The sequence below is a fragment of the Melopsittacus undulatus genome, chromosome 7, assembly GCF_012275295.1.
Source record: "Melopsittacus undulatus isolate bMelUnd1 chromosome 7, bMelUnd1.mat.Z, whole genome shotgun sequence".
Lineage (NCBI taxonomy): Eukaryota > Metazoa > Chordata > Aves > Psittaciformes > Psittaculidae > Melopsittacus > Melopsittacus undulatus.
Genome location: NC_047533.1, coordinates 4,179,076 through 4,192,993, shown reverse-complemented (window position 1 = coordinate 4,192,993; position 13,918 = coordinate 4,179,076). Strand labels below are relative to the sequence as shown.

Sequence of the window (13,918 nt, the reverse complement as noted above, 5' to 3'; positions counted from 1 at the left end):
GACTTCTGTCTGAAATGTGAGTTTTCAACCTGGTTTCTGCATTATTTCTTCTGGGTATAAGATAATGATTCAGATTCCCTCTCTTCTCCCAGTAAGATACAATACACAAGCAACCAGGATTTCAACACATTTTATCCTGAGTTTTCCCATCAGACTATGGATATCATCAGAACAGAAGGATGGAAACATAAAAATCCTGCCTTCTCTATCTGCCAAAATATACTAAGAAGCACACATAACTGAGAATAATACAGTCTGCCAAAGATCTGACTGCCTGTTCGCTATAGGCTCTCTGCTATGGTCCAACATCTATTTCCATGACTACATATAATCATAGAATAGTTAGGGCTGGAAAGGACCTTAAGATCATCTAGTTCCAACTATTGTTCAGGTATTTAGTAAATCCAGGAGTCAGATCTAAGAACATTTCAAATTGTATTTTTTTTCAGGTAATGTTATCCAAAAGCAGAGTTTCCCTGAAAAACAACCCCTTTGGAGTAAATTCAAAAGATATCCTCTGTGATAGAAGAGAGCCCAATAGAAGTCTTTCTTTGATTTCAACATACTAGTTTAAAAACCACTTTATTACCAACCTGTATTTCTTGAAATAACATATTGGCAAAGGCCAGCATAAGGTTTTTGTCTTTTCTGGTAATGCTGTAAAATACATTTGGAAAGGAGCAAAATAAACGGATTAAGAACAACTGATTGTCTAATACTGAGGAGAACAGATTTTCTGCTCTGGGAAAATTTTCCAAGAGCAGCTCATCCATTTGTAAAAAGACTTTCCAGGAGCCTGCCAGGAACAGTTTTTAACTTGTTCATCTCAGCTTTTAATAACTGATTTAATAAATTCCTCTCAATTCTGTCTACTTGCTACACCTTGAAATTCTAAAGCATTTCTTGCCACTAAAGTTATGTCATTGATAAAAAGAGTGAACTGTTTTACATCAGGATGGCTATCTCAATGGAACATGAATGACTTCTCTACAGCAGGAGTTTGCTGGCACGGTTGTACCTCCATCACCAAGTCAGGCTTTACAACTTTCTGAGCAACAAAAGTTATTGTGGGGAAGAACATAAAATCCCAGTAAATCATGAACACATGATGGTTTTAGGGCCATAACCAGTTTGGCTACAGGGAAGATTTTTCACAGTCCTAACCAGCCCTAATATTCTGTCACTTTGTAGTGTATTCATTGCTGAATCATCATCCAACCTCTCTCAGGCTTGATGAATCTAAGTAAATACACCAAGATCAACCAACCAACCAACCAACAGGAGCCTCAATAGTGTCAATCTTCATCTTGGATTAGATATGTCCATGTAAGAACAGAATCCTTTCAGTGAAAAGGAGTATTAAAACACAAATAAAAGACCATTTAGCACTATAGCTTATTAAAACCAATCTTTACAGATAAGCTATCACTGACAAAAGAGGGAAAAGTAGACCTATTTAAGTGCATGAATAAGCTGTGGCCCTCTTTGCTCTCAAGCTAATTGGAAATCAATTACAGTTCATTTGCTGGCACTTCCAGAAATGCCTGGGAATATCTTGAGACAAACCTATCTGGATTTTCTAGCTTAGCATTTCTGGAGGGGGAACTAATTGATTTCCAATTAAATATGACTAACTAAAACTTTTACAGTTGCTAATCATTGCACTCTACACATGCTGCCTCCAAGACTCCCAAGGTATTTTTAGAGATATAAATTAGCGAGAGTTAATTTAAAACCAAGCTTTAAATTGCCACCCTCCCTATAAACCAGGAGTTCCAACAACCCAGTAAACTTGACTGTCACATACTAGTCTTTGCTTAATCAGGATGCTTCAGCAATGTGTTGATGAATCACAAAAGGATCGCTTTCACTTCTTGCCATTTTTCCATTATAGCTGGACATTCACAAACACTAACACTGTCTACAGCTTTGACAGCATGTCCAGAAATCCATAGACAATTTCACAGATAATTTAAGAGAGTCAGTAACTCTTTAGTTTATTCAAGTAGTCTATCACTAATGAACAGAGGAGAGAGACACTTCATCTTACCACTGATATGTTTTCCTACACATTGACATTTCTGCACCTCATTGACAATTCTGCACACAGGTTTCTCCTGTGAGTGACTTTGCAGAGCTATACATGACTATTTGCTATTGAATGTGGCTGAAGATGAGAATGGAATGACTGCAATGAGACAGAAAAGTGTCTATCACATTGTCAAAAACAATAAGGTGATTTACATAAGCGTATCTGTTATGCAAAGGTAGTAACAAATCCAATGTGTCTGTTCTGCATTACAAGAATTGAATGGCAGTTATCACTTGGACAACTGGAGACACCAGGAATATTTTGGTCAAAGCTTGCATAATATAGTGCATTTTTCTGTTTACTAAAAGAGACATGTTACATAGGTGATGGATTCCTTATCAGATGAAACCCTAAATTCAACACAGAAGGGACAGCTGTCCAAATGTCAGGGATGACCGAGATGTAAGTACCAGAGAAAAACAGGTTTAATTTGTTTTACTTTGCGTCATGTTTTGTTCTTCCCTTTTCTGTTTTTAAATTTCTCCTTTATACAAAATGCCATGGTTCAGTGCACTTGAAAATTAAAGACTACCATGTAAGATCAAGGTTTGAGTCTGTCCATTCATGAGAGGAAATTAAAATCACTACTAAAAGCCCCACTTTTTATTATACTGATAGAAACCACTCAGAAAATACCAGGAGGAAGAAATACACTCAGTATTTAATATACAGTTTTGTCTTTTTATATGTGGCTGGTTAATTTATTGAACAATGTACGTATGCATAGTTAGACATTAATGGCCAGATTCAGGCCTTATTCACTCTGTCCCAGCCTCATCTGTACTGGATGGAACACTCAGACAGGTAGGCACAAACTGGGTAATGACAGTCAATACAAGGAAGTAATAAGGAAGAAATGATTCTGAGGCAACTTAAATGATACGTGACAGTAACCTGAACACAATATTAGAACTGTGTAGTCTAAATACCTTGAAAAAATGCTTTCCTTTTTCAACCTGAACAATTTTGACATTCACTGCAGGTGTTGCCAGGGAATTACACTTGTCATGACTACAAGAAATAGCTTACCAGCTAAACTTCCTAAAACTTCTATTGTTCTTCTATAACCTACTTTTTCACTGATTTAATCAATCTCCCTTAAACACATATAAACTTAGGCTGCACTTCTTAAAATGTTTTATAATAGCACATTTAATAAAGCTAATTTAAATCTGCTAATTTATAGAGATTTGCCAGAGGCTTTGAAACTTCAGAAAATGTGTAAACCTAACAGTTTAGCTGTGATAACAGCTCAGACAGTGGAAATTAAGTCCTTTGCATTACAATCACGTTCAAAGTGGATTGCTAGTTTTATTGCAAGGAAAAAAAGAGTACATCTCAAAAGTATCAAAGAAAAACAATTTTACAAAGATATTTCAGGGCTAAGACATTCATTGACCCAAGGTTGTCTTTGCAGAGCCAAGTCCCACAGTTCTTGAAGTTGGTCACTACTCTGCCTCAACATCACAGCCTCAAACACATCTTGAGGTCTCTCATTTCAAGACTACCTGGAATCTTTTCTACAGAGTTTGGAAATAGAAAAGCAGAGTCATCATGCAATAGACCTCTGACAGCTTTGAGACATGCTTAGGGCCATTAATTCTGATTGTCAGTCTTACAGCTGATACTATATAGGTTTGCTACTGTCTTCTCTAATTTCTCTCTCTGGAAACCAAATGATAATGGATTATATGCCAGTGTGGGAATAGGCAGATTGGTTAGGATCCAAGCTGTATCCCAGGTGATAGCAAGAAGAAGCAGTGAAAAAGAAAGGTATTCAGCTCTTCACAGTGATGCATCAAGGAGTTTCATTCTTCATTTTATACATAGCATTTAGACGTAACTAAGCTATCATTATCATCCCCCGATTTGGAAAAAATGTCAGCTTTCCTTGAATATATAGTTGAATTCTTTTAGGGCTGCTATTGCAGATCTCTCCTCAGACTGCTATATGGGAGAAGGCATTAAGACCTCCCCATGAAGGCTTGCAGGATTGCAGTCTCTTAAGGGATACAACCTTATCACTTTGAAGCTTTTTTCGGTATTTGTAAAGTTCAAGTAATCTTTTTATTTCTTTTTTCCCTGTTAATTGCATCAAAATATTCAGAAATGCAATCTGGAAGATATGACTGGAAAAGGATTTTTTAGTCTTGTCTGCTTCAGTGCTGTTTCTCTTGGCTCTGTCCTTGCTTTCCTTCTTGTTTTTGTGTTCTGAGAAACAGAATTAAGGTGTACTGCAACCAGTGGACACTTGCATAAACAGGCTGCTTTGAATAAAACAGCACGATCGTGGGAGAGGAAAACCATATTCAGCTTTCCTGCCCGAATGCTAACACATATACCAGGTTCATAAACTATTAAAGCATCATATTTTTTACTCTGAGACCACTAAAATGCAAGGGCTGTGAATGGCAGAAAAATGTAAATAAACTGAATGGGGAGCATACAAGCACATTGATTCCCAGGTTCTGAAACCACAGTCAAAATGGTTTATATTTGTAACTTATTTACAGACATTTTTGGTGAATATATTTGTAATGAATCTCCCTCACAAGTTTTTATGCCCAGGAGCTTAAGTTTTCCAGGACTTCTGGAAAGCAACTTTTACTGCATCAGATTACTGCATTCCTTGATCTCGAGCAGCACATGCTCCCAGCAGCCAGCCACACTCAAACACAAGGAACAGCTCTAGGATTTCACAGCCCTGCAACAGATGCTTCAAAATAGATTTCTTTTTAAATTAATATGATTGTGAATAAGAAAGCAACCACCATGATTTTGCCCTGCCTCCAGCATTTCACAACCGATGCTGACTTAAAATTAGCACAATCCACTGCAATCCTTGTATTTCCATGCGAAACTTCTTCATAGCGAATTCCTGCAGAATTGTGAGCTGTCAGCTCTGATCACATTCACCAGCACACAGGCATTAGACTCTATTTCACAAGAGGAAAAGATGGCCAGCGTTTTCCTGATAGAAGTATCATAGATTTTTTTCAGTCAGTCAAAATTACAGAGAGAGAGCTCATTGTCCATGCATTTCCCATAGATAATGAGGACTGCAAATTACCAGGCAAGGATCTTTTTTGGTACATAGAACAAAAACCAGCACGATCTGCAGAACTTAGGAACTAATTGGGTTTCAAACCCCTTTCTTTGCATGCTTCCGACACGGTCAGAGTAACCTATACACTGATCTTATTCCAAAGGCACAGTAATCTTTATGCTGCAAGAATTAAGAGTTTAGAGTGCCGTAGCGTACACTGCAAGAAAAAAAAAAAGCCTTCAGGAAAGGCATGTGCTGAACACACACAAAATATGCAGGATGGAGAAAGACCAAATGTAATTAAAGCTTATATGAAACCAGACATTCCTATTTGCAGAGCTCTGGCTGCATTTCTATGAGAAAGAATGCACAGAATTTCAAATCATGCTCTAATTAGACAATGTCAGAAGAAAAACACATTCTTCCCCCCCCCACCCCTCCATCCACCGCACTCCCCCACCCCAAGAGTCCAAAAGGCAAATCTCATCATCAGAATTAGAGAGAAAAAGCAATCCAAAGATGCTGCTTTACATATTCCTTCCCAAACCAAGAAACCGAGTATCTCCCTCTCCCGGCTAATAGCTTATAAATTCAGTCTTTAAACAAAAGCAAGAAAAAAATGAAAAGAATCCTAATTCTCAAGCTTCCTACTTAGCACTGCCTCGCTTTTGATGATTTGTGCGGCTGTGTGTGCGTGCCTGTTTGAGAAATGGCGAGATAGGCTTAAAGTATTTTCCATTTCATCAAAGAGCATATATTACTTTCCTGGTTCGCTCCAGTGTTGGTTTTATGCCCACCCCTTTTCAATCTGCCCATGTCTGAGATGCACAGTGCAGGCGTACAATCATGAGCAGCTTACGACACTCAGTGAACACTAGGTGCCTCTGCATGCTCTAGCAACATACTGCTCAGCTGAAGGGAAGGGATTCTTGCTGTCTCTCTCTGCTCTAAGCATCACCTAACAAGCAAAGCGAACAAAGAATGGGAAATAAAGCTACCCTTAGCCGGTCAGTGAATGAATGGTAATCTCTCTATGGAGTAAAGGTTGTGCCGGTCAATGGTCGTTGCAAATGATGGACATTAAACAGATTGACAAATCCTGTGGAGTCGTTAGTACAGAGTTTGGAGTTTTTTTCACGCCACAGTGTTAACTGCAGAGAAAAGGACAGAGGGAGAAGGAGAAGATCAAGCTCATGTACATAGTTCTGAAACTTGCAGGTCCTAGGAGTCAGCTAAAAAGCTAGCTGGACAAGCCTTTCGCTCTTTGAGCAGAAGCAAAGTGAGACATTGTGAGCTTGCCAGCCTTGCACAAAATTGAAAGGGACTGAATTTGTAGCACAGAGGGGTCTTTTTTAGCTCTGCATATAATTAGTCCAAACACAAAGGAAGCAACTGAATGGAGGTTGTCACTCTCTGGAAAAGGGTGGGTAAGACACTTTTTAATTAAATTCTTTCATGAAGAAAGATTTTTTTTTTCCTTTGCCGCAGCATTTAACATGAACAAAATCACTATCATTTTACCTTTGAATGTCTGTGAACTTTAATGCTGCACAGCTCTTGCATGCTGTAAAGTGAAATATTTGCCTCTGTGTTTGTTCTGTTTGCTGTTTTGCTTTGGTTTTCTGCCTCGGTTTTGGGCTTTTGGGGTCTGGGTTTGCATTTTTTATTTTTGTCTTTTTCTTCTTTCTTTTTTTTTTTCCTTAAATAAAATATGATGTAGAATTTGAAAAAGATTCAATGGACATTCTCAAGCATATTTGGAAATATCCTTGCTAATGGATTTCCTTCTTATTGGTCTCTGTTTAAACTGGCTGCTGAGGAAGCCCCCGGGGTTGATATTGTGTACGCTGGGTATCTTTTCTAAAATGCTTCCAGCTGTGAATAGTGGGTGTCCACAGCTATGTCGGTGTGAGGGCAGGCTTTTGTACTGTGAATCACTGAATCTTACAGAGATGCCTCGCAACCTGTCGGGCATGATGGGCTTGTCTCTGCGGTACAACAGCCTTTCAGAGCTGCATGATGGACAGTTCACAGGGTTAATGCAGCTCACGTGGCTCTATCTGGATCACAATCACATTTGCTCAGTGGAGGGGAATGCCTTTCAAAAATTGCGGCGAGTTAAAGAGCTCACCCTGAGTTCCAACAAAATAACCCAACTGCCCAACACCACTTTCCGACCCATGCCAAACTTGCGCAGTGTGGATTTATCATACAACAACCTACAGTCTTTGGAGCCTGACCTGTTCCACGGGCTGAGAAAACTCACAACTTTGCACATGCGGTCGAACGCCATCAAGTTCGTGCCAGTGAGAATTTTTCAGGACTGTCGCAGCCTGAAGTTTCTAGACATAGGATACAATCAGTTAAAGAGCCTGGCTCGAAACTCTTTTGCGGGCTTGTTCAAACTCACTGAGCTGCACCTCGAGCACAATGACTTGGTGAAAGTGAATTTAGCCCATTTTCCCAGGCTCATCTCCCTGCAGTCTCTCTGCCTGCGAAGGAATAAAGTTACCATTGTAGTAAACACTTTGGACTGGATATGGCAACTCGAGAAACTGGATCTCTCTGGCAACGAAATCGAATACATCGAACCTCACGTTTTCGAAAGTGTACCTCACCTCAAATCCCTGCAGCTGGACTCCAACCGGCTGACCTACATCGACTCCCGAGTCCTCGACTCCTGGAAGTCCCTCACTAGCATCAGCCTTTCTGCAAACGCTTGGGATTGCAGCCGTAACGTTTGCGCCCTGGCCTCCTGGCTGAGCACCTTCAAGGGTCGCTACGACAGCAACCTGCTTTGTTCCACCCCTGAGTATGCACAGGGTGAGGATGTTTTGGACGCGGTCTACGCCTTCCACTTGTGTGAAGACACAACAGACCCGACAAGTGTGAACACCCTCTCCCCGGTAACAAACAACAGTGACCAAACGTTCAGCTATGGCTTGGCCACCGCCACGTACGACGTGCAGGACGGCGACGAGGACTGGACAACATACGCCATCACCGTCACCATGCCCGGCGAGAACTCGGAGAACGCCGTTCAGATTCATAAGGTGGTGACGGGGACCATGGCCCTGATTTTTTCCTTCCTCATCGTGGTTTTGGTGTTGTACGTCTCCTGGAAGTGCTTTCCAGCCAGCTTAAGGCAACTAAGACAGTGCTTTATAACACAGCGCAGAAAGCAGAAGCAAAAACAGACCATGCATCAAATGGCTGCCATGTCAGCCCAGGAGTATTACGTTGATTACAAACCCAACCACATTGAGGGAGCCCTGGTGATCATTAATGAGTATGGATCTTGTTCCTGTCACCAGCAGCCAGCGAGGGAATGTGAGGTGTGATTTTCCTTGGGGATTTAAACAGTGTGCAACCAAATAACAGCGTGCAGGCAGACGGTGGCACGAGGGGGGGGGGGGGGGGGGAGGGGGGGTGTTGCTGTGCTTGGCTGGTGATTTCTGATGTGCTCCTCTGCCGAAATTGTTAAGAGGGGCTGTCTAAAAGACTTGATATTTTAGCTTTATCGTGTCTTAAAAACCTTCAGGACAGTCAATCTTAAGATTTCATATGCTAATAACTCCCTTTGAAGATCTGTCAATATTCAGGAATCTGAGAGTGTAAAAAGGTACCAATTATTGATCTTTTGTAAACTAAGAAAACTGTTTAAAATAAAAACAAATAGCATTTACAGTTTTTACAGACTGGTGTATATTACATGACTTGTTCCCTGTATACACAAATGCAACAGTTTAACCTCTTTTTCTCTTCATTCTGAGTGTTGAAATGAAAGTCTAGGAGCAAAGAAGCCACGTAAAATAGAAAGCTTAAAATTAACCAGATGGCTTCACACTGTAATTAGCACACGTTCACTTACATCATGTTACTGAAGATATGAAGCATGATACTGGAATTATATTTTTGTTAATGTGCTACCTGTAACTGGATGTCAGTACAACAAGGAGCCAATGCACCTCAGAAAGGCTGAAGTTTTGACTGTGTCCCTGGGACAGGATTTCTGAGGATTTTTAAGTACAGCTCACTTGTTCGTTGCTGTAAGATCCATAAAAACTGCATCCTAACCCCTGAGAGTATTTTGTATCAAAACAGATTATATTGCAAAGTCTCACTAAAATAAAACAACCAACTAAGCCCCAAATGACCAAATCACTGCCAAAATGTCCTCAGCATAATTTACTTTAAAGCAAAAAGGACAAAAAACTTCTAAATTCAAGGGTTTTTACTAGAATTTTCCACTTATGTGCTTGTTTTGACATATGCTAAGAGTAAAGAAACCCTTGCTTTGTGCACTGTGGTGCCATGGTGAATGGAGAAGAGGAAAAGCTATTTGGTTCTCAGTGGTGAAACCTATGTGTCTTTCAGGAGTAAAAGCTTGGCTTTAACACTGTCAGAGTAAGACAGAGTTATTAGAGCATACTTCTGGGTCCTATAGTAAACTGCTAGCAAAGCCTATGTCTTGTCCTTCATTTTCACCACCAGCCTTCACTAACAAAACCACCCTAAAATCTCTGCAAAGGCTGAAAGTATACGAAACCTCCTTACTAATGACTGATGAATGGAATTGATGGATATAAGCAGTGATTTAATAATGTGGAATCACAGAGCTGTTTTATCTGACTGCCCTTAAATAAAGCCTTCCTTTCCTTGTATTTTGGATTTTTCATTCCAATATGTGAACAACCTCCTGATTGATCTTTTCAGCAACTCCTCTCATACTAATGAAAATGAGGTAGTTTTATAACATGAGGCAGAACATCTTGAAATATTCTTCATACAGCATTACATGCTAATAAAATGTTATGGGCAATGCATTGGGTAACATTTCTATGCTTTGTACATATTTTTCTATCTTTAGGTTACCACCAGTAGGGGAAAAATCAGAAATCTAACATGTATTTTCATTTATCACAGGTTTTTTCTTTTTTATAGCATCAAAGTGCCACCTACTCTTAAAAGGCTACAGCAGACTTAGAAAGCAGAAAATAGGCACAGAATAAATGATTTCTTTGCCCTGCACAGCAGGTTTTAGCCATTAACTTTGAATGTAAAGAGTGAATTTTATATTTTTTTTTTCTGACTGACACTATATTTAAGGAGTCAGAATTTATTTTCCCCTATTTTTACATCTTAACCTGTTTAATATTAAATATAATCATAGCCTCTCAAGCAAAATATGTATTTACGGAGACTATAATGTCATCTGTGAAAGCAATGAGATTATGTATCGGGATAGGACCTTTACATAGAAAATTGAATGAAAATCAAGTGCTTTTTTACTAAAGGCAGTGAAAATTCACCCACAGCTTTGAAACAAGCTGGCACTGGTAAAACTAGGCTTTTGTCTCTTTAAGCAAATGTACATTTTAGGTTTTATGCCTCAAACCCACAAAGGCCTGACCTATCCTGAAACTCCCAAGTGATATGAGGGGTTGAGTGTTCATGTGCAAACTTGGCAGTGAGGACAGAGAATAGGCACAGAGCCCCTTGTCTCTTTGGGGGGTGCCTACTCATATTTTAAGAGAAAATACTTTCTGCCATGTTAACTGATGGCCAAACTATATGTATTTTTGCCATTAAACCTTTCTCTAAAATCAATAGGGAATTTAACTGTGAGAAATTGGCTCTCTAACTTTGGACTACATGTTCCTCAAATCAACATGCAGCACTGCAGCCCGAAGCACTGGTTACAGCTAGCTGCCAGGAAGCTTGCAAAAGCATCTGAGGTTGTTAAAATATTGTCTGCCTATGGTAATAAGAATATATGAATTATCTTTACTTCCATACTGACCCCCTGTTGCTATAAGGAATCATGGTTTTACCCTGTAAATCTGATGTAAGACTGATACCAACAAACAATCATCCCATGGTTGTATTTCTATGTATTTTTAGCAGATTTGTGGGTTGTATTTTAAACACACTAGTGATTGCACCCCTCTGGAATTATTCCTGCTGTTTATTGGTGTTAGCAACCTCAAGCTACATTTGCAAAGACGTGAGCAATTCCATCTTTGGAATTTATTCTCCTCTGTGCTTCATGCATCTTGCATTGACAGCTCAAGTAAACTGAACAGCACATTTTTCTTTAAAGGTGCAGTGATTTCCTAAATGAGAGCTGATTTTGGTATTGCCTGTTGCCATTTCCCCTGAAGAGAAGTAATGCCCACCAATGACTTGCCACCCTCAGCAGGATGATGGATGGATCCTTCATATAGAGCACAGAACTTATTTAACTTCAGAGAACCATGTATTTCAAAATCTTCATGCAGAAATCTTTTCTAAGGGTAGATGTCATACAGAGACAGCCCCCTAATGATCTCTAGAGGATATCTGGAGACCTTGTTACCCTCTGAATGGTGGTAACTGGTGAAAACTGGTGGAAAAGAGGGGTGTCACTGCTACCATATGGCATGAAGGTATTCCACACTGTACCCACTCTAATCTGAAAGTTTACAAGAAATACATGTTGATAGTAAAGAAATGAAAGAGCAAGTATTTAATTTCTATCCAGCTATTGCAAATCCAGTTAGTCATCCTGCTCCAGGCTGCTTGCTTTGGTATATATGAGAGTTATTATATTTGTATTGCATTTATAGCAACTGCAGGGGCAAGTTTTCCCTAACTCATTCTTCCATATTTCATGTTCATCAGCTGCCCAGAGATATGCCATTCCCTCTATTTTGATGCCCTTATTCTGGCTTATGAAAAGGCTCCAAAATCAAAGGAAGAAGAAAAAAGATTCTTTTGGGGTTAGTTGTGACAGTATTTTGTTCAGGAGATGCTTGGGGAATATTAAAGGATGGAAAATGTTTTAGATATCCCCCTTTTAATGTTCCACTTAATAGGACTAATCTCCCTTTTATAACAAGGTAATTAACATGATTTTCTTTATGTTCGAGCATCTTTTAACATAGAAGGGAGAGTGAAAGGCAAGCAAAAGAACTATGTTTTTTGAGGATGGTTAACACTAGCAGTGATATAGATCTCTAATATGCAATCTCTTGCTGCTAACATCAATACACACTCAAAGTGCATCCTGTGATGAAGGAACTGTTGCTGAGTATGCTTTGGATGTATATAAGGGATGATTTATTTTCCTTTCTGCCTTTTTTCCTTCCTTTCTGTATTACTTTAAAAAAGAGAAAAGTGATCTGAAAGCACAGGTTCTATGCTAATGTACCACATTCTGTTTCTGGTCTGAATATGTAAAATACAAAGAAATTCTGTGTTAAAGCTGCAAATTCCCTCCTTTACCATGCTGTTTGAGTACTGCAGAGGGTTAGACTAAGGGTATGACTTGTTCCTCCATGTGCACAGCAATAATGTACCAGTCTGAAGATGCAGTTGCATGCCTGGTTCATAAATGCCTTGCATACATCTGCCAGAGAAACATCATTAAGGATATCTAAGGATATTTTTGTATGCTTCAATAGTTTCTGTATGGTTTTATGGCTAAGGCATTGGAGGACATTTAAAATGAGTCTATCTGATCATTTTCCTTGGTTCTGATAAAAAGCCCCTCATTTGCTTTTGAGATGGACTCAATTTGTTCCTTGTCTGTGTCTCATTTTGCATTAATAGCAAAAGGACACTTTGAATAGCCCTCCCCTTCCCCCAGCTTCTCCAGTGGTATTCAGAATGGCAAATATGTAGGACTATGTAATCAGGAAGGTTATTTCTAGTGCTATAATAATAATAACAGTAATAACAATAAGAGAAATAAGGAGGAGACAAAAGATGAGAGAAAAGACTGGGGTAACAGCAATTAGATTGGGTTTTACTGGATTCTTTTTCTTGTTTAAAGCTGGTAAGTCTAAAGGACTAGCACAGATGAAAAAAGCAGGACTGAAGGTGGTGCAGAAAGCATTTTTAAGAACTTTGCAAGCAGGGATGAAACAGCTTCTGGACAGGAAGGTATGGTACCAAATAGCTTCATTAAGCAAGAAAGAGAAAAGGAAAGGGGTGAAGGGACAGGATGAAAGGGAAGATGAGAACCGGTGAGAAGGCAAGGGGACCGCTGTGCACAAATGGAAAATGAGATTCTTTCCAGTGCCTTCACCTCCCACGTTAAGACTGTGGCAAGGACAACAGCAGAGATTCAAGCAAGATACCCAGCATCTCTCTTTCCCTATCTCTCCCTGTCTTTTCAAAGTCGGTCACACACAGACTCTCATTGACAGAGGCACAGGGGGACATGCTTTCCCAAGCACACACGCACGCAGCCCCGTCATTTCCTCTGCCACCTTTCTGCTCCCTGGGAGCACAATGTTCCCCTCATCCATCATTATGTTTGCTGAAGTCCAGCACTGTTCCTCTTCCATTAATTTTTTTGGCTGGACTTCTTAGCTCTCCTAGTCACATTTCATCACAGACTTTCCAGAAAATCAGACTTTTCTACCCAAAATATCTCTTTTTTTTAACCCCATTGCTTAAGAAACAGTCATCTAGAAAGAAGAGTGATCTCAAGCTACAGCAGATTCTCCTTCTAATTATATCCCCCTTCATTCCCCCTCATATTCAGCTTTTGTATTCACAGCTATTAAGACAAACAGATCTGAGATATTTTTGCTGTGTTCAATTTATCATTATGCACCAAGGTTATATTTTTCCTTGACCTGCTCAACCCAGTGTAATATTAACAAATTGAGCATTTATGTGTGTTCCTTTCCAAGCATGAAGTTGATTAGGAATTTAGGACATGCTGGTGATTTAAAGATTAACCTTTCATGTAATTACTGACATAAACCAGAGCTATTAAGGTATTAGAA

At 39.5% G+C, this 13,918-nt stretch overlaps 2 protein-coding genes across 3 annotated transcripts in view; one reads left to right on the top strand and one right to left on the bottom strand.

The window, feature by feature from the left end:
• Window positions 1-13,918, bottom strand: part of CTNNA2 (catenin alpha 2) — a 499,450-nt gene that overhangs the window by 151,304 nt on the left and 334,228 nt on the right. The window lies entirely within an intron of this gene.
• LRRTM1 (leucine rich repeat transmembrane neuronal 1) lies at window positions 6,914-8,479 on the top strand. Its single transcript, XM_005144607.3, has one exon. It carries the CDS (start codon window positions 6,914-6,916, stop codon window positions 8,477-8,479), a length of 1,566 nt encoding a protein of 521 aa, XP_005144664.1.